We start from the raw sequence: 21,698 nt of genomic DNA on the forward strand, positions 1-21,698 counted from the left end.
ATGAGAATCAACTTCTCAATATCTATTTTTTTAAGCTGAAATTTTTATTGAAATTGCACTGATTCTATAGATCAGTATGAGGGGGAAAAAATGACATTTTAACAATAGTGAGCTATCCAATTCATGAACATGCTATATCTCTCCATTTATTTAGGTCTTTAATTTTTCTCAGAAATGTTTTATAGTTGCAGTGTAAGGCCCTGCATATTTTCTGCTAAATTCACCTCTATGGTAAAAAGGTATTTTTAAAAATTTTAGTTTTTAATTGTTTGTTGCTAGTAAAAAATATAGAATTGATTTTTGTATACTGACTTTGTATCCATCCTAAACTCAAAGAATTTTGTAAATTCTTTGGGGTTTTCTACAAAGATTAGTATGTCTTTTTGAATAAAATATTTTTAATTCTTTCTTTTAAATCTGTATTTTACTTCTTTTTCTTGCCTTATTGCATTGTCTAGGACCTCCAGTAGAATGCTGAATAGAAGTGGAAGGGAGGAACATCCTGCCTTGTTTTCAATCTTAGGGTCAAAGCATTCAACCTTTCACCATAAGTATGCTAGGTGTTGGATTTTTGTAAATGACCTTTATTAATTGAGCAATCTATCTGTTATTCTTAATTTTGGAGAACTTTTTCAAATGGATATTGAATTGTTAAATGCTTTTTTTTTATCTTTTGAGATAATTATATATATTTTTTATTTTTTAGTTGCTTGATAAGGTACGTGAATTTTTTTCAGTCACAGGAATGACATTATATTTATACTCTTGAAAGATCAGTTATCATAAGTTACAATTTATTCTTTAGAAACTAATTATGTTTATACCTCTTACTAGACTGTAAATTCTATGAACACAAATATCATGCCTGTTTCATCTCTATTCTATATCTGCGATTGGATCAGGATTAGATCAGAGTAAAAAGTACTTACTGAGTGAATAAACAAATGGGTAAACAAATGCAAGGAGAGCTGAAGCACTGTGAAGAATCAGCAAAAATAGGGCAAAACTAGAGGTAGAGAAAATAATTAGGAGGCTCTCTAATTGAAAATTGGTATTTCTACAAGAGAACAGTTAAGAGGCAAAGGATCTAATCTGATTAAAGAAAACAAACAAACAAACAAAACCAGCCAAACAAAAATTTCATGGTTTTTACACACCTAAGAAACCTGAAAAATTTTGGGCTGATGTTACTCTATATCAGGATTTGAGTTATTGTATGGCCAACCCAGGAAATGAGGGCTAAGAATTTGTTCTATTTTGCCTGGGTTATCACATACCCTTGAATTAACCTATAATCTTCACGTCTTTGTACTGAGAATTAAATAAAGTATAGCTAGGTCTCCTTGGTTCTCTCTAAACTAGAATCTATTTTTCAAGCTTATAACGGGGTTTCCACACCAAATCTGTTTGTGGGGTAGTCTAACATTCTATAATGGCATAAATGACTAAAAGAAGAGAGAAGATCAAGAGATCAGCTCTAAAGTACATTAAGTGCTTTCTCTTCTCTAGACTTCAGCCCACTAAGATGGCAAACTGGTCTTAGAAAGGTGAGTAGAATGACTGAAACAATTCAGAAAATAAAGCTATACAAAAACTTGCTGTAGGAAAGGAAGTCCTCAACAAGAAAACATTACACACTAAAACAGAGGAAAAGGAAAAGATACCTTTTAACTCTAAAGGTTTCAGGATAAGACCATTGCTAATCCCATTATTCAATAAGTGTACTCGCCAAATGTTTAATCAATATCTACTATGGCCAAGTACCAAGCACAATATAAAGATGAGAAGAAATTATGTCCATCTTTAAAGAAATCAGTCTCACAGAAAGACAGACTTGTTAAGAAACCATGGCAATTGCTACACAAAGATATATAAAGTACATACAGAGAGCATAGGGTATGAAGTAACTCCAATCACATATCACTGGGAGACTTTGAAACATCATGAAAAAGTAGTTTCAAAAAATAATTTAGGTTATACTAACAGAAAAAGAAAAGGATAGGTATCACATTGTATATGCAGCACTGGCATCCTAAGATGAATCCTGGTTCTAACATGAAAAAGGAGCTGAAAGTGATGCCTCAGAAAAAAACAACTGTAACAACAACTAGTGTCTATAGTATGCAGTTCTGCCAGTTTTATTAAAATGTAATCGATATATAGGATGGGGCAAAAGTGGGTTTACAATTGTAATACAAATAAATAAAATAAGAATAAACTGTTTCACATACTCAGAACTGTAAACCTACTTTTGCCCCACCCTGTATAACACTGTATCAATACAAGGCATACAACATAATGATTTGATACATATATATAGTGAAATAATTACCACAATAAGTTTAGTTAACATAAATCACCTCAAGGTTTTAATTTTTTCTTGTGATGAGAACTTTTAAGATCTACCCCCTTAGCAAATTTCAAATATACAATACACTATTGTTAACTAGTCACTATGCTGTACATTATATCCCAGTATAGTACGCATTTTAATTTCAACACAACTCTGTGCAGTAGTTGAATGAACTACTAAAGATATTAGCCTTAAGAAATGGGGAATAATAGTACTATCTTTTAATATCTTAAGAATTGTCAAGAGGAAAATATATTTACTTTATGTTGTCTATCTATGAAAGCAGAGTAGGATCAAAAAAATGGAGCTTACTGGTGGCGAATCAAAATAAGGATAAACTAACACATATAATTGATACCTCTTTTTTTATATGGTTGTATATAACATGTTTTTATTTATAAAGTTATAGGCAGTTGATAAACAATGGAATCACTGCCTTAAATTAATAAGCATCCCATTGCTAAAAGCATTTAAGCATCCACCAGGTGACCCTAACATAAAAATACGGAGAAGACTACTTAATTCGTGACCAGTTAAGACAAGAAAATATTTAAAGATCCTTCCAAATCCATTAATCTCCATGAACCAATTAAGTCACTTACTGTCTTTTGTCAGTTCTCACATCTATAAAATGGGGATACATGTTCCTGCTATCTCAAGGTAATGTGAAAATTAGTGTCAATGACTATGAAAGGGCAGAGGCAGGGACTGAGACAGCATAAGAGGAGGGAAGGATAGCATGAATCTGTCACTGGTGAAAAAGGAGAGACTCTATTTAACTTTCAGCTAAATGAAGACCACAATCCCAACTGTATACTAAACAACTGCATCTTCCTCTTTATTCCTCCAGACACACCACTATCATTCCTGTCACTATGCTTTTCCTTGCCTACAATCAACTTTCCCCTCACTATGTCCACATGACCTATTTAATTCATATTTCTTTCATAGCCTAGTTCCTCTCTGAAATCTTTCCTGACCATCCACACAACCCTAATTATTCCTTTCCCAAACCACCAGCTAAAATTGAATTAATTGCTTCTTTTTCAATATCCTCATAGCATCTTGTGTATACTTCCATGATAGAAATTGTTTCTTTGAAATGATCATGAGTTCTAGACTCAATTTAAGGCTGAATTTGTGATTCAGGAATTCTCACTTTATTCATCTTTGAAATAGGGATAATAATGTCTGCTTCACAGTTGTTGTTTTAAGAGTTGTACAGGAACTAAGAGTTGTACAGGAACAGTGAGCATAGTGGGTGGTGTACAGGATATAATGTATCTGTCACTGGTGAAAAAGGAAGTGTGTGAATAAATGAATGAATGAGTGAATGAACACACAAATACCCTTTATTTCCATGTATTTTTTCCTCCCCCTATCCAAATATACACCATGGAGTCTTCAGAGAAAAGAAATGTTTTACTTATGTATAGCCCAAGAACTTGGCATAATTTTAAGCCCAAACTAATAAACAAACAACTATAATAAAATGGCCTATTCTGATTTTACAGAAGTCTTTGGAATTTACTTCCTAATTTTCAGCAGGAATTGTTAAATATGAGACCTTGGGAAAGTAAAGTGTTATATACTATTATAGCCATTACTACATATGTTTATTCCTTTAAAAAAGAGAAATTTATTTTGGAATCTTTCAAACAAAGAACCAAGAGTATAAGGAAGTATTAAGAAAGAGGAGGCCGAAAGATAAATGGCAGAAAGATCACAGTTTGAGATGCTGCTTATTTAAATTTTAAAATGATTTTATATGTAATTTGGGGAGTACATAATTGTTGGCATAGAGGCAACAGACACCAGTTTGTAAATGGAGCAAAGAATAATGCTGTCAATGCACAACGTTTGCTGTCTTTCCTCCCCAGAAATACAAGCTGTATTTGTCATTTCACACTCCCAGCATATGTACAAGGCAAATAAGATTGCTACTCTTTCTTCCTTTTCACATGCACTAATAACAAAAACAAACCACTAATATAGTGCTTACTATTCATAAAGGGTTGTTAAGGCACAGAAGGTTTAAGACATGCCAAAAATTATGTGGGTAATCTGAGCTGCAGTCAAAATCAGAAACTTAGCTTACTAATTCAAGACAAAAATTCGTTTGAAATATACTGAACTAGGTTTTCAGGCTCAAAATGAATTTGCTAAATTAAATGTCAATTATTTTCATACTCAATATGATTCTTTCAAACTAAAATGTTGTCCAGTATTAAAAAGGTAATTTTCAGAAATTAGATTAAAAAACAAAAAACAAGGCAAACAGTTCTACTAAAATGTAACCTATTTTTCTGCTATATTCTAAAAATGAAACTAAGGGTATGCTGAATAAGCCCTGAAAAAGTAGGTTTACTAACAGCGCTGATTCAACTAACTTTATGGAAAATACCTGTTAGGTTAAATCTACTTTCTAGCTCTTATAGTTACAATATACAATAATTCCTACCCTTGATATCACACTACTTCATACAAGATAGTAACTTTATAGAAAAACCAACGATTTAAAATAATTGTTAAAATGTATTCAAAATAAGAAAGCCCAGAAGGATTTCGTAATAAAATGAAACTGCAGTAATAAACAAGACACTAAAAACATTAACAGATCAATACAGTTACCACTAGATGTCACTCTGATATAAAAGTTCTTGGCTGTCATTAGGCTTGCTTTTATACTTTGAGTCTTCCTGGAAAACTGCATTATTTTATTTAGCAGCTCTTTACATTTTTATATTTATACATACACAGAAAAATTAGTATTTATCCAGTTCTTTAACAGTAAGATGATCTATATCTAAAAGCTAACAATTATATTGCAGGTCACATAAACTATGAGTGTATTTTTAAAATTCCCTATGACCGATGAATTAAAATACACACAAATATATACATATGCTCATTCATTAAGCCATTTATTTTCTCAAAAGTTACTTCTCAGTGCCAAACACCATGCTTAAAGAGGGAATTTGGAGAAGAATAAGACCTAGTCTTTGACTTTGAGAAGTTAACAATCACAATAGAAACCCGAAACATAAAGAAAAAGATGTTTTAAAACCTATTTTAAAAATCTACAGAACTTTTTATGAGATCACAGGAGGTGAATCAATTTAACCATGTCCATGGAAGTCAAGAGGCTCCATAAAAAGAGATATTTGTGTGAGATATTCAAAGATGACTATTAATTTTCTAGAAAACTAAAACAGGAAAAGGCAAATGAAAAAGAATATAGGAAATAGGGAACCACTGAGAGATATATAAGATATATATTCTAGAAAGATCTCTATAGGGCAATTATGTAAAATAGAGTAGAAAAATAAACTGAAAAAATGGAGATTAAGAGTTATTTTAATAATTCATAAAAGACATTAATTCCTGAACTGCAACAGAGGGGTTCAAAATAAAGGAGGGACTCAAGTGATAGATTAAAACTAACAGATCTTAATCAAATGCAATAAAAGGAGTTAAAATAGAAAAACTTCCACCAAGTCCCAAATATACCTGAGTACACCTTCCTTAGTGATGCACCTCAGCAAACAAACAGAGAAGGTGAATGAGATGATTCTCTGGTTGGCATGTAATCCATAATAAGAGAATAAATATAATCCAGAATAAAAAATTGAAAACAGAAGAAGAAAGGTGCATGGTGTACAATAACAATACCTGACTTATTATATTCATTCTGAATCAAAATTCATTTACAATATATTTGTAACTATTTTAATTGTACACGTTTTTTAAACAGAATGACAACTTGACTGCTTCTACTCTACCATACTTGGGCCTTTACAGTGAACTACAAAGCCGGTATTTTACAAAATGTGATCTCTGGAAATTTTCACATGTTTCTATAACAAAGACTTAAAATAGTTCTATAGTCATATTTTCCAAACTAAAATAGAATTAAAATATAATATTAACATACGTAATCCGTAGAAGCCAATGTTTCTGAATATCGCCCTTGAAATGAACAGGGTATTTTGCTCCAACTGCATGAACCAATAAAAGTGCAGTTCAAATGATCAAATATCCATGAACTGCCACCATATGCCAAATATTTTATCAACAAAAAGTGACCTGTCACTATTAACAGCTCAGTCAAATGAAACATAAGAACAGTTAAAATTTATTTAATGTAAGACAATTCCAGTTTTCTTAAAACAGATAAAAATCTGTTTTTTTAAGGTTTAATAAAGAGTGTGATATGGCACTGAGTTCTTTGCCCCATGATAATAAAATATCCATCACTAAACTAAGAAAGTAAAGGCCTAGTAACTCCCTACTAGTACACCAAGTATATGCCTTAGCAATATTACTGAAAATCCATATGAGCAATAAGCATGGTCAATTCTGAGTAAAGATAAGTATAAAGGTAAAAAAAATATTTTTCAAATATCAGGAGATGGGTTTTGATGATTTTGAAAATACAAAACTCATTTTAAATAGCAACGAAGAGACAGAAACTATAAAAAAGAATCAAACAAACATTTTAGAGCTAAAGACTATAATAATTTAATTGAACATTTTACTAACAGGGCTCAACAACAGAACTGGTCAGCTAGAAAAAAAAATCTATAAACTTGAAGACATGTCATTCAAAATGATCCTTTCAGAGGTAGAAAAAAAAACATTAAAGAGTGAAGAAAGCCTAAAGAACTTAGGGAAATGATTAAAGAACCAATATATGCATTATGGGAGTCACAGAAGAGAAAAGAAAGGAGCAGAGAGCTTATGTGAAAAAATAATGGCCCAACTACAGAATTCTGTAGGCAAATACAGACACTTTAACAGTGGTGTTTAAATCACTTAATCTGGTTATAGAAATTAAAAGATAAATGTATAAAAAATAAGTAGAGCTATAAAATATATTAATGGACACAAAATATTTAAAAATGTAATTTGTGATTGCAATAAAGGAAGGTAAGAAACCAGAGTTTTTATATATATAGTTGAAGTTATTGAGTTAAAATAAATTATTAACTTTAAGATGTCTCATGTAAACCCCATGGTAACTACAAAGAAATTAACTATAGAAGATAAGTAAAAGAAAATGAGAAAAGAATCAAAGCATGGTATTACCAAAAAAAAAACAAAAAAACAAAAAACAAAAATTAACTAAGAGAAAGAAAATAATTAATAAAATTACAATATTAAGTTGTTCCCTATCAGAAATTATTTTAAATGTAAATGAATAAAACTCCCCAATCAAAAGATATAAATTGGCCAAATAAATTTTTTATAAAAAAGATCTAAATATACAGTGTCTACAAGTGACTCAATTTAGATTCATGGACGTACTGAAGATGAAGGGAAAGGACAGAAAAAGATATTCCATGCAAATTGTAACCAAAAGAGATGGATTGCCATACTTATAGCAGACTGTACAGTATGTAAGTCAAAACCTGCCACAAGGGAGGATATTTATTATAAAACAGGATATTATTACACCAGGAAGATGTAACAATCATAAACATACACGGTCTGTCCAGAAAGTATCCAGCCACATATTATGAAAAATGGAGGCATTTATTAGAGATACAAGAAACACTGTATACAGAAAAATGATGCCATATTCCCCTTCAAAGTAGGCACCTTGAGACCTCACACAGTTCTCCGAGCATCATTAGCAACTGCAGCACAATGTTCCTTCTGCTCTTGTAGCAGAAGCCGTGGAATAAATTTTGCCATGACACAATTTATGCCAAGATCCTGTGTCAAAATCTCAGAGACGATAATTTTTAGAATCCCCAGATCAGCATCCAGTTCTCACTGTCAGTTGCTGATCTTTGTTGATTGCAGCCCATATACATTCAACATTCTAAGGTGTTCTGATTGTTGCAGGCCTTCCAGGATGTGGATCACTTTCAGCAGATTCTCAACCATCTCTGAAGTGTCTGTGCCACACTTTTATTTGCTCTGTACTCATTGCATAATCCCTGAAAGCCTTCTCAATTATCCGAATAGTTTCCACAGAGGAATGGTCAAGCTTAACACAAAGTCTGATGCAGATTCATTGCTCTACTCGCTCAGTCATTTTGAATGCGACAGCCACACAATACACATGCTCACTCAACAGTGTCTACCACCCCCACTGACTAGTACAGTGAAGTTGTCACTGTTCACACATGCGCATTCCAGTCCACTCTCCTTGGCTGCCAGGTTACATCAATGTCACACAAACCATTCTCATTATATTAACAATGGCTGGACTTTTTCTGGACACTCAATATCAAAGCACCCAGTATGTGAAGCAAACAATGACAGAACTTAGGGGAGAAATACACAACAACACTACTACAATAAGAGTAGAGGATTTCAATAATGGATAAAACTTTCACACAGTAGATCAATAAGGAAATAGAGATTTTGAACAACATTGCACACAGAATAGACCTATCAGACATATAAAACATTACATCCAACAGCAGCAGAATACACGATATTCTCAAGTGCACTCGGAACATTCTCCAGGATAGATGATATGTTAGGGAACAAATAGTCTTAATAAATTTAAGGAAAATAAAGAGTTTCCCAAATAAACAAAAGTTGAGAGAAAAAGTAGAAGGAAACTGCTCTTGATTTTTTGTTTCATTATATTAAGTTGGAAAATATACTTGGTATAATTTCAATCTTCTTAAATTTGTTAACATGTCATCTAATTTGGAAAATTCACAAATATGTGGAAATTAAACAACGTGTGCTTGAACAACCAATTGGTTAAAGAAAAAAAAAAAAGACAAGTGAAAACAAAAAAACACAAGATGCCAAAACTGATGCAATAGAGGGAAGGCAGTACTAAGAGGGCAGTTTATAGAAGTAAATACTAGGTTAACGAAAGTCTCAAATAAACAACTTACCTTTACACCCAAGTAACTAGAATAAGAGAAACAAACTAAGCCCAAAGTTAGCAGAAGAGAGGGAATAATAAAGATTAGAGCAGAAATAAATGAAAATAGAAAAAACAGCTAAAAATCAACAAAAGTAAGTGTTGACACTTGAAAAGGTCAGCAAAATTTTAAAACATTAGGCTAAACAAAAGAGAGAGACAGAGATAGAGAGAGACTCGAATAAAATCAGAAATGAAAAAGGATACAGTATAAATGATGCCACAGATATAAAGGGATCATAGAGGTTACTATAAACAATGATGTGCCAAGAAAAGGGATAATCTAGAAGAAACAGGTAAATTCCTAGAAACATAACCTACTGAGACTGAATCATGAAGAGAAAGAAAATCTGGACAGACCTATAACTAGTAAGGAAATCTCAGTAATCAAAAACGGATCAACAAAGAAAAGTCCAGCACCAGATTACTTCACAGGAGAATTCTACCATACATTTTTTTAAAATTGACATAAACTTTTCACAGATTCTTTCCAAAAATCAAAGAGAAGAGAATGCTTCCAAACTCATTTCATGAAGCCAACATTATCATGATGCCAAAGTCAGACAAAGGCCTAAGAACAACAACAAAAAACTACAAACCCAATAATTCTGATGAATATAGATGCAAAAATCCTCAACAATACTCTAGAAAAACAAATTGAACTAACTTTAAAAGTATTATATACCCCATGACCAAGTGGAATTTATCCATAGGATATAGAGATGGTTCAACATGTGAATACCAATCAATGTGGTAAACCATATTACACAATGGAGGGGAAAACATGACATAGTCATCTTAATAGATGCAGAAAAGGTTCATGACAAGTTCAACACCATTACATGATAAAAACACTCAACACACAGGAACAATAGGAAATTACCACAACATAATACAGGCTATATACAAAAAGCCCACAGCTAACAATCACACTCAATTGTGAAAACTAAAAACTTTTCCTCTAAAGATCATGAACAATTCAAGAATGCCGACTCTCAATGCTTCTATTCAACATAATATTTAAAGTCCTAACCAGAATGATTAGGCAACAAAAATAAAAGGCATCCAAGTCAGAAACGTAAGGCAGATGATATAATCTTACAGGTGGAAAACTCTAAATACTCCATAAAAACAAACAACAAAAAAGACAAACTATTAGAACTAGTGAGCAAATTTAGCAAGTTGCAAGATACAAAATCAAATTCAAAAATTAGTTGTTTCTATAAACAAACAACAAATAATCCAAAAATGAAACTAAGAAAAGAATCTCATTTATGATAGCATCAAAAAGAATAAAATAATAGAACAAACTTAACCAAGAAGGTAAAAGACTTGCACAATAAAAACTACAAAACATTGCTGAAAGAAATTAAACAAGTAAATGGAAACACACAACATGTTCATGGATTGAAAGACTTAATATTGCTATTATGCCATACTACCTAAAGCGACCTAAGATTCAATGAGATCCCCATCGAAATCCCAATGACTTTTTTTTTTTTGCAGAAATAGAAAAAAAATGTTAATTTCATATGGAACCACAAAGGACCTGAATAGGCAAAACAATCTCAAGAAAAAAAAATAAAGCTGGAGGCCTCACACTTTCTGACTTCCAAAACCATTTTACAAAGTAATCAAAACAGTATGGTACTGGCATAAAGACAGGCATATAGACCAATGGAACAGAATAGAGAGCCCAGAAATGAACCCACACATATAAGTCAAATGATCTTTGACAAGGATGCCAAGTCTACACAATGGGGAAAGGATAGCCTCGTTAACAAATTGTGTAGGGTTAGCTCAATATCTACATGCAAAAGAATGGAAGTTGGACCTTCATCTTACACTATACACTAAAATTAACTCAAAATGGATTAAAGACTTAAATGTAAGATATGAAACTATAAAATTCCTAGAAAAAGCTACACAACATTGGTCTTGGAAATGATTTCTTGGATATGACAACAGAAGTACAGACAACAAAAGTAAAAATAGACAAGTAGGACTACATTAAACTAAAAATCTCCTGTAAAGCAAAGCAAACAATCAACAGAGTGGAAAGGCAAGATACAGGAGAAAATATTTGCAAACCATATGTGATACAGATTAATATATATAAAGTCCTAAAGTTCAATGCAAAAAAGTAAACAACCAAATTTTAAAATGGCTAACGGACTTGAATAGACATTTCTCCAAAGAAGATACAACAATGACAAACAGGCACATGAAAAAATGCTCAACATTACTAATCATTATGATAATGCAAACTAAAACCACAATGAGAGGTCATCGTCTCCCTCTTAAGATGGCCATTATATTTAAAAACAAAACAAACCAACAACAACAACAACAAATCCTAAAAACCAGAAAATAACAAATGTTTGCAAGGATGAGAATTTGAGACGCCTGTGCACTATTGGTGGAAATGTGAAATGATGCAGCCACTATGGGGGGGAAAAAAAAAAAGAGTATGGAAATTCTTTAAAAAATTAAAAATAGAACATATGATCCAGCAATCCCACTGCTGGGTATTTATCCAAAATAATGGAAAGCAGGGTCTCAAAAAAGATTTACAATTCTATGTTTACTGCATTTAAAGTAATCAAATTTACAGAAGCAGAAAGTAGAATGATGGTTGCGAGAGGCTGGATAGAGGGGAAAATGGGAAATTGCTGTTCCGTGGACACAATGTTTCAGTTACGCAAAATGAAAAGGTTCTAAAGATCTTCTGTACAACATTAACAAAACTATACACTTAAAATTTTGTTTTCACATTATGTTCTTTTAACCACAATTTTTTTAAAAAAGGGAATGTACCAGAGACTATTTGGGGACATAGGGATGGGCATGGGGAGAAATGCCTGGACTAGGAGAGGAATCCATGCAGAAAAAGGAACAAGTATATAGGCCCTGAACCTACTCAAAGAACTGGAAGGAGTCCATTACAACTTAGGCATGGTGAGCAATAAGGAGAGTAACGATAAATGAAAACTAGAAATGTAGCAGGGACTTACAGCCATGTTAAAGATTTGAATTTTATCTAAAAAACAATGGAAATCTAAGTGGTTTTAAGTAAGAGGATAGCAATCTGATTAGTGTTTGAAAATGATCATTTTTTTAAACAGCCTTGCTTTTCTCTGTATTAAATTAATAAAATTAGTAAAGAATCTCCTCAAAAAGGAACAAAGATAAAATTTCAGAAATATCTAGGATTTACATTTAAGGAAAAACTACATTAAAATAGAAATTAATACAATTTATGATTCTACAACAAACATGTATCAAATAAACTGAACCAAGCAGGAGTTCAATATAGCTTCTCTACAGAAATTTAGTGAAGTCTGTCTAAAAATAAAAATGGGCAGGTATACACTTTGAGTTTCCTTTGAAAGGAGAGTACTGAAGCATTTATCCAGAGGACAGGGAGGAGGGATAGAAACATGTCATTTCTTTTCTCTCATAAACCATAATATGAAAAGTGAGCTTCAGCTAGCAAGTCCGATATGCAACATACCTAATAATTATGGTATTGTTACGCTCCTAGACGTTTGATTTGTATCTGTCCTAAAACAGCATCATATACCATTCTATATATGTGGAACAAAATATTATTCTCAAACTTACCTCAACCTCAACACAGTATTTAAAGAGAGCGCACAATAATCTGTATGGGAAAATACTTCCAATTTGCTTTTTTTCCCTTGTTGGCAGTCAACTCAAAAGAAAAAACTGAATGTTTACCTAATGAATTGTTTGTTTATGAAGGCTTTATGGTAGGAAAAACCTTACCAACAGTACAGCTGTCTTCAAGTACCACATCAACATTTCTGTCTCTGTACTCAACCCTGAAGTCCAGCATCCGAGGTTGCCTTTCTACAATCTGCCTAGATGGCACTACAGGTCGAAATGCCGATGAGGAAGAGGGAGCAGGAGCCGGAGCTGGGTGACTTGCTGAATCAAATACAGGTCCTGGTATAGTTTCACTTCCATAGTCACTGAAATATTGACATAAAAGAAGGGTTATAATCAACCAAATCATTATGGATTACCACTAAGGACCTGCTCCATACTTCATTTGTGTTGTTCTTTGTATCAAATTTACCTACCTGTGCATCAAGACCTAACCTTAAGTTCTTCCTCCACAAAATCTTTCCATGTGACTGAAGTCCACATTATGCTCTGCCCCAGTTTTGCTTTTCTATGTCTGTCAGCAGTATCATACATAGCATTTAGCATTTAATTAGATTTTTGCCTTTTATTGTTATGTGCGTAAAACATCATTTTAAAACTCTGTGAATTAAGAACAGTATCTACTTACTCTCAAATAAATCATTATTTTATTTATTAACTCTACTTTTCACAAAAATGATTTTGAAACTCCACCTTCCTTAAACCTCCATTCCCCCCATTTCACTCCTCAGTCTTAAAGAGACAATATTTTTTCCTACTTTGCAAAGAAAACAGATGCCATCAAGAGAAAATTCCTTGTCTTTTTGACATAAAATCCATAAACTAACCCACATATGCACTCTCTCTCCTCACAAAACAGAGAAGACACTGTTCTATCGATGCAAAAATCTAAAACAATCTTCTCATTAGTTTTATTTTATGGATTATTATCTCTTCCTTTTCCAGTATCTTAAACATCTTCTTTCTCTTCGGATTTCTTCCCAAAAATATTTAAACATGTTCAAACTATTTCCCTTCTTCAAAAATAAAAATGAAATCCTGGTTCTAAGAAAATCACCGTATTTTTTGCACTATAAGATACATCTGACCATAAGACATACCTAGGTTTAGAGGAGGAAAACAAGAAAAAAAAATATTCTGAACCAAATGATGTACTAAAATATTTAATAAAATATAAAAGAACAATATTTCAACCACGAAAAGTGAACAGCAGTCAACAGCGGTATTAGGAACCATCATCACTGTCATTAACAAATGAGGAGAGACTTTAAGGTTCAAGTACTCTTCTAGTTTTCTGGGAAATCCAAAAACTCATCATCGCTAGTGTCAGAATTTATGAAGCTCAGTTGCTCACAATCACTGATATCACTTTCTTCGCTCTCTTCATACTGATTAGACGCCCTGAGATTCAGCAGTAAAGTGGGACATTTAAGAGTTCCCAAGGGTTTCGTGTGGGTCCACTGCTTCCTCTTCTAACAGCTGTCACCATCACTGACAGGTCAGGTAATACACATCACGGTCTGTGACGCAATATTCGCTCCATAAGACGCACAGACATTTCCCCCCACTTTTGGAGGGGAAAAAGTGCATCTTATGGAGCGAAAAATATGGTAATTATATTTGTAAGGATTAAATCAGACAATGTGTATGAAAAGCTTAGCACAATGTCTGGTACCCAGTAATATCTCAAACTTAGTATACCTAAAATTTTAATATATTAATGTTTCACCAGCCCTGATCCTTCTCCATTATTCCTTATATCAGTTCCCCATGGCAGAAACCTCTGGCATTATCTTTGACCCCTTCTTCTCTCTCAATTCCCACATCTTATCAGCCCTTTCAATGTTACGTTCTAAATATCTTTTAGATAAGTCATCGACCTTTCCTCTCTGAAGCTATCACCCTTGTCTAAGCCAATCACTTTTTATATGGACTAATGCATGTGTCCTAACTTATCTCTCTTGCATCTCATTCTGTACCACCATTAGACTGAAATTAAAGACAGAAATGTCTTATCATTTTCTTCACTACTCCTCTTTCCTCTCGATATAAATAGGTAAAGTGGCAATATAAGGTCCTGTATGATCTGAATCCTAGTGGCATACAAGGTCCTGTGTGATCTGAATCCTAGCTACCTTCCCATTCTCATCTTGTGCTATGCTATCTCCATCTCACTACGCTAACAGCCACAGCAGCCTTTCATTTCTTCTGTCTCACCTTGATTTTGTTTTATGGGGGAACACAGACTATTACTTCTAAGACTATTCTTTCTTTTCCATCTCATCCTCAAATTCCATGTTTTTTCTAGCTAATTATATTTATCCTTCATATCTCAGGCTGAATGTTTATCAACTCAGAGCATGTTTTACTATCTCAGACTAATTCAAATTCCTCACTACTATCAATAACTATGTATTTAGTTGTATAATTAATCATTTGACATTTTAAGTCCCCAGTAAAGTATAAGTTCCACAAGGGCAAAGCTGACACTTGTCTTTTTAATGGCTGTATCTTTTGCCCTGAACTCAAGATTTTATATCTAGAAGGCACTCAAATATTTGACAAACTAATGAATAGAGGAATAATAAATAAAGAATTTGGTTTTTCTCTAACTTAATTTACCATATATTATCACTTTTTCCCTCACTGGGAAAAAAGGAAGGAATGAAGAGAACATATGAAATGCTTCAGTTGAAACCTCATATATATCTGCTATCACCACCAGAACTACAAAGCTCTGTCTAAAACATCTTTCTTCTCGCCCAGAATTTAAGGAAAAACAATGAACTGAAAACCAGAAGAGGAACAACAAAAAGAATCATCAAAACATGCCAAGTTAGCACTATTCATACAAGTAAGCAGGAGGAAGTATTTACATTTACTTCACAATATTGCTTTAATCAGTGACCAAATTATAGATTACATAATTGACTTAGTGAACTATGATCAGTCTCTTAAGGAATAGAATAGAATAGAATAGAATAGAACAGAATGGAAAAAAAGCTATCAGTATATGTCACTTAATAGTTAGGACCAAAAATTGTTTCATAAAACTTTTCATTCTGGTACATATTTATATACAGTAGTCCCTCACTACATCGCGGTTCACTTATTGCGGCCTCACTGTATCGTGGGATTTTTAAAAATATTATATTTAATCATTTATCGCAGATTTTTGCTATACCGCGGGATTTTGCGGTATTGTATACATATGTTGTTAAAGTTACATAGGTTTAAGTGTGTAGAATAAATGTAAGGTTCCTACTTCGCAGGGGTTCTGGAATGTAATACCTGAGATAAGTGAGGGAATACTGTATGTATATTTTAGATTCCAAGTATTTCTCATTGTGATTATAGTCAAAAAAAGTTTGAAAGTAATTAACTTAGATCTCACCAGAGTTCAGATACTATAGTAATCACTGATCCACAAACAAAAACATATCCTTTCTCCCAGTTGTTAGATTCAAGGAAAATACTCTTGGAAGGAAGGCATGGGAACAAAGAAAATGTCCAAAGCAGGAAAGAATGTCACTGTGGGAATCCAAAGTGAGCTCGTAAGTATCTATAAATAGAATCTGTACAATGATACTTCACGTCTCTAAATTTTGTCACAAATTGTCAGAACCCAATAAAAACAGCTGAAGTTAGTAGGTTACTCATTGACTTACTGTCTTCTTAACTCCAAATTCCCCATTCTATAGGCTATTCTGTGATGCTGTAGCCAGGATTTTGCAAAACTATATACAGGGTTGGCCAAAAGTAGGTTTACAGTAGTGAGAACACAAAACAGTTTATTAATTATTGTATTGTTTTTCATTCAAACAACTGTAAACCTACTTTTGCCCCACCCTGTATTGTTTCCTGATAGATTCTGCCAATAGTGGATACTTGATAAAAATTAATTAGGAAGAGAAGAGGAACAACTTCTTTATCCCTGTTTGCATGTATTTCTATCAGCTTCATACTGTAGCTTTGTCTCCTGTTTTGTTGTTTTTTCAGCATTCGTATAATCAACTTCTTGACATCCCCTCAGAGATACCAGTAATAGCTGGCAAGCATGCACTCCAGAGGTCTAATCCTCAGTGCCAAGGGTTCTCTCTGAACTTCAAATTTCTGTTAATCCCTTTTTCTCTAGATCTAAGAGTGGTAACTCCCGAAGCCGTTATTACATCTAGGTTACTTCAGTTTTACCTCTTTTGCTTTTCCAGTCTTCCACACTCATTTAACCCAATCCTTCATTAAACTCCCTCTGATGAAATACCCTAGTGTGGTTTCATTTTCTTGATAATGGAGGTGTCCAAGAAACACAGGATTTAGGAACTGGCTTGTTTATGTCCTCGGCCTTTAATGAACTGCTGAGCACCGTGCCAATGGAAAAGGGGATACTAGTGATCCAAGCTATAACAGGCATAACGATTAATTAAGTTATTATAGTTAATTATGATCACGTGCCTTTTGAAACAAGTGCCTATGGGGACCAAATGATGGTTTGACTTAACCGTTATGGTGGTAATAATGACAACAAAGACTATGGGCTGGCTGCCTCTGACTCTAAGTCTGAGTTTACAGAAGAAAATGACATATTTATGGTTTTCAACTTTCAGTTCAAGTCATGATAAGTTACAGAGCTTCCAAAGTAGCTCTTTAAAAAGTTTCTTATTTCTGTAACCACAGGTATGATCCTGCTGAGAATTAGACCCAACATTTAATTTTGCAGCTTGCATAATTACAATGGCAGTTGAATATACACCTTTCTAATAAGCTTCTTCTGTAAAAGTTAAGACACTATTTTAGAAGGAGTGGGACCCTAAGATGTGAAATGGGAATACCTGAGTGGACTTGGATGGTTAGAACCTTGAACCCTTAGAGTCCCTCTGAGTTTCTTTTGTAAACAGAAAAAGATCTTCATCCCATTACTGAAAAGGTTAGCCCTCCTCTTGACTGAAAAATGTCAATACTCTTACCTGAGACAGTTGCCTTGAAAGGGATACCTACTTTCAAAACCTACTCCCACCATTCCTTATTGCCTCCAAAATCAGATCTAGGCATGCTCCAAGAAAACGAGTACAATGTCTTAACTGAGAGAAGATAGCTTATATCCAAAAAGGAGTATAAGATTTTTCATAAATTATATCAGCACGAAAGTAGGGATTAGGTATGAAAATGAATTTGAAGTGAGTTTGGCCACAAGAGTTAGGGTAGGGCCAAATATAACATGTTTGCTTAAGCAGCTTCAAGTACCTCGAATAGTTTGCTTGTTGGCTGAATGAAACATAAGTCCCAAAGGATGAATGGGGATGAAATGCCCAAAGTTTCCTGGCAAAATGTAGAAGAAATCCAGATGCTTAGAAAAATACAAATGCTGGAATATATTTTCCATGTACAACCTGATTATAGACACATCCTTCTACATCATCCATGAGGTCCCAGAGGACACTGCAGTAAAGCACTGAGAAATATATTTGTAAGAAAATCTGTAGTCTTGAAAAACCCCTGTAGTGGCTGTCTTATCTGGGTTGGAAATGGCATGGCACCACTGAAAAAGATTTCCTAGAGCATGGTAAGATCTCAAGAGTGCAGAGGTCAAATGGCAGGATTTAGTAAGAAAACAGTAGAAGCAATCAATTAATGGATAGTATGAGCAAAAAGAGGCAATCAGAAGATTTCAACCTGCAGAGATCTTTAGTAATGCTTAATTGAACATGTTATTTCTAAGGAACAAAATTAAAAGTCAGCCTTCTAAAATACTACTTACCTATGATACATACAGTAGAATTCCTAGATCTGACCATCTAAATTCTAACTTCCCTAACCCCGATGGAAAATTATAGTCACTTCCAGTTTCCAACACAAGTTGGTTCAGACAAGTCCCAGGTCCCCTCAAAGACAATGCAACACAGCCACATGTATGTATTTTAAAATTTCCTCTAAGACCTCCCCTCAAAGATTTGCAGCCATTCATTAGGGTGTTTGTGTACTGATAAAAGGGAAAATATCCACATCTTTAGGGGATTACTAGATGCTAACTCTAAACTGATACTAATTCCTAGGGATATAAAAGTGGAAGATTATGGTGATAAAGTTTTGGCCCAAATCTACTCACACTGGGTTCAAACAATCTCTCAACCTACCCTGTAGGTTTTGCCCTAGAGCTTGAATGTATAATTGAAAGAGACACACTTTAGCAATTGGTAGACACCCCATACTGGTTTCCTAATCCACAGAGGTGGGGTTATTGTGCAGAGAGGGACAGCAGGAAGCAACTGATCTTGCAGATACTTTGATCTTGCATACACTTTTTTCTCTCTATATAAAATCTGCAAGCGCCATGATAAGCATTTTGTGTCCCCCCAGCAGGGTAAAAGACACATATCCTCACTGTCTTTTCCTGACTATTATGTCCACTCTCCTGCGCTTTGTCATAAGGTCTGGAGAGACCTTGATCACCTACATGTTCCACAGAACACTATACTGATGACAATATAGATTGGTCCTGAAGAGCAGACATACCAAGAACTTGGATGCTTTGGCAAGACACATGCATGCATGTGTGTGTGCTGTGTGACTAGGAGATAAACACCACAAAAATGTATGGGCTTGCCACCTTGGTGACATCTCAGTGGCCCAATGGTCAGAAGTATGTCAGGGTAAAAGGCCAGCTGCTGTACATTACACTTTCCATCAATATATGAGATAACTAAGTTAAGTGAGAAAGAAAATTTTTGGACCAGAAAAAGAAAAGATGGTTATGTGTTATATACCGGCACCAACCAAAAATAGACAGTAGTGAAAGAAAGGTCTCCCAGTGGGGAGAACTTAAGGTTGTGCCACAGGGTGACCATTTCATTTAGAAGAAAAGAGATAGTTAAGGGGTTGACCAGCTGATCAGGACTTGGAAAGAATAAAAGGAAAGTCTAGGTAAGAATTTTGGAAATAGATCTTTTAGAACAGACACAAAAAGTGAATATATGTTTGTGAGGTGAATGTTTATAGTCTATCCATCGAAAGAGGGGCTCTAAACATGGATATGATGACATTGTTCTGTTGATGTCAGTCAGCTTTGCCCCCTTGCTACACAGGGCTGCTCAGGGCATTAATGCACAGTGTGTTCATGCCAATAAAAGTGGAGGTTAGGGAGATCCAAGATGGCGGAGGAGTAAGTGGAAGCTACACTAACCTCCTCCCAGGACCAGTCTGGATTTACAACTTAATTTTGGAGAAATCATCTGGAATAACCAACGGAACACTAGCTGGAAAGAAGTCTTATAACCACGGAGAGACAGAAAAGGCCGCTACATCACAACGTGACCGGTAGGGAGTGCGGAGACGTGGAAGGGCTGGCTGGGCTCACACGGGTGGCTGCTGAAAGGACTGAGAAACAGCTCAGCAGCCGGGGATTCCCCCTGAGAAGGGCAGGGTCTAAACCCCCAGCTGGGCTTCCCAGCCTACAGCGACAGAGTGGAAAGTAAAATAGTATCAGCTGTGAAAAGTGAAAAGCCACAGGCTTTCTTGCTAGCCGGAGAGAAACAGCAGGAGAAAAAGAGCTCTTAAGTGGATCACATACGAAAATATTTTGGCCACCACTTACCCTGGGCTCAAGCAGAGGGAAGGCAGAGAGGACTGGAGACACTTGGGGAGAATTTGGCACGGTGGCTTTGAGGGGAGAACTGGAGGAGCAGCTGACTGGGTCCCAGTGCTGACTCATCCCCAGTACTGCGGGTAGACCATTCCCCTCCAAGTGGCGTCAGCCTGAGGGGAAGCAAAAGCCCTGCCTACAGGAATTAAGCTGCCACACCCACAGTTCTTAAGCCTGACAGCTAATCACAGATTGAATAGATTAACAATCAAAGAAGACAGACAACAGCAGTAGATCCCTGGAAGTCTCCAACAGGCTGCCTAGGGCCAGACTGGTACATGATCTGACGCCACCAGAGGCAGATCCAGGAAGTGCAGATCATTCCAAGAAGCACCAACAAACAATAGGAGTCAAAAAAATGGGGAGACAGAGAAACAACCTCCCATCAAAAGGAAAGGTAGAATCCCCAGAAAGAGTGCTAAATGAAATAGAGGGGAGCGAACTATCAGATATGGAATTCAAAACATGGATTATGGAGAAGCTGAATGAGCTCAGCGGAAACTTCAAAGAACTCCAGAAAAACTACAAGGAACTCACAGAAAATTACATGAGCATGAAAAAGGACATAGAAGCTATCAATAAGAGCCAGGAGGAAATGAAAAATACGATCTCTGAATTGAAGAACACAGTAGAAGGAATTAAAAGCAGGCTAGAGGAAGCAGAAGATCGGATCAGCGAGCTGGAGGACAACCTACACAAAAACTCCCAGACAATGCAACAAAATGAAAAAAGACTGAACAAGACTGAAGAGGTTCTAAGACAGCTGCAGGACAACATGAAACGTAATAATATCCGTATCATAGGAATTCCAGAAGGAGAAGAAGAAGAGCAAGGAATAGAAAACCTCTTTGAAAAACTAATGACAGAAAACTTTCCTAACATGACGAGAGAAAGAGTCACGCAAGTCCAGGAAGCACAGAGGGTCCCAATGAAGATGAACCCCAACAGGCCCACCTCAAGACACATCATAATTAAAACGGCAACATTCAAAGACAAAGAGAGGATCCTAAAAGCAGCAAGAGAAAAACAACTAATAACATACAAGGGTACTCCAATAAGGCTATCATCAGATTTCTCAGCAGAAACACTACAAGCCAGAAGGGAATGGCAAAAAGTATTCCAAG

General features: G+C 34.8%; 1 protein-coding gene across 1 annotated transcript in view; it reads right to left on the reverse strand.

Moving 5' to 3' along the window:
- FAF1 (Fas associated factor 1) overlaps positions 1–21,698 on the reverse strand; it is a 396,465-nt gene that overhangs the window by 281,812 nt on the left and 92,955 nt on the right. Inside the window, exon 4 of the mRNA XM_090269431.1 lies at positions 13,038–13,243. Coding sequence (XP_090125557.1) covers positions 13,038–13,243 — 206 coding nt within the window. The remainder of the gene's footprint in view (positions 1–13,037; positions 13,244–21,698) is intronic.

Source organism: Furipterus horrens, unplaced genomic scaffold, assembly GCF_987537825.1.
Source record: "Furipterus horrens unplaced genomic scaffold, mFurHor1.1.pri manual_scaffold_3, whole genome shotgun sequence".
NCBI classification, from domain to species: Eukaryota; Metazoa; Chordata; class Mammalia; order Chiroptera; family Furipteridae; genus Furipterus; species Furipterus horrens.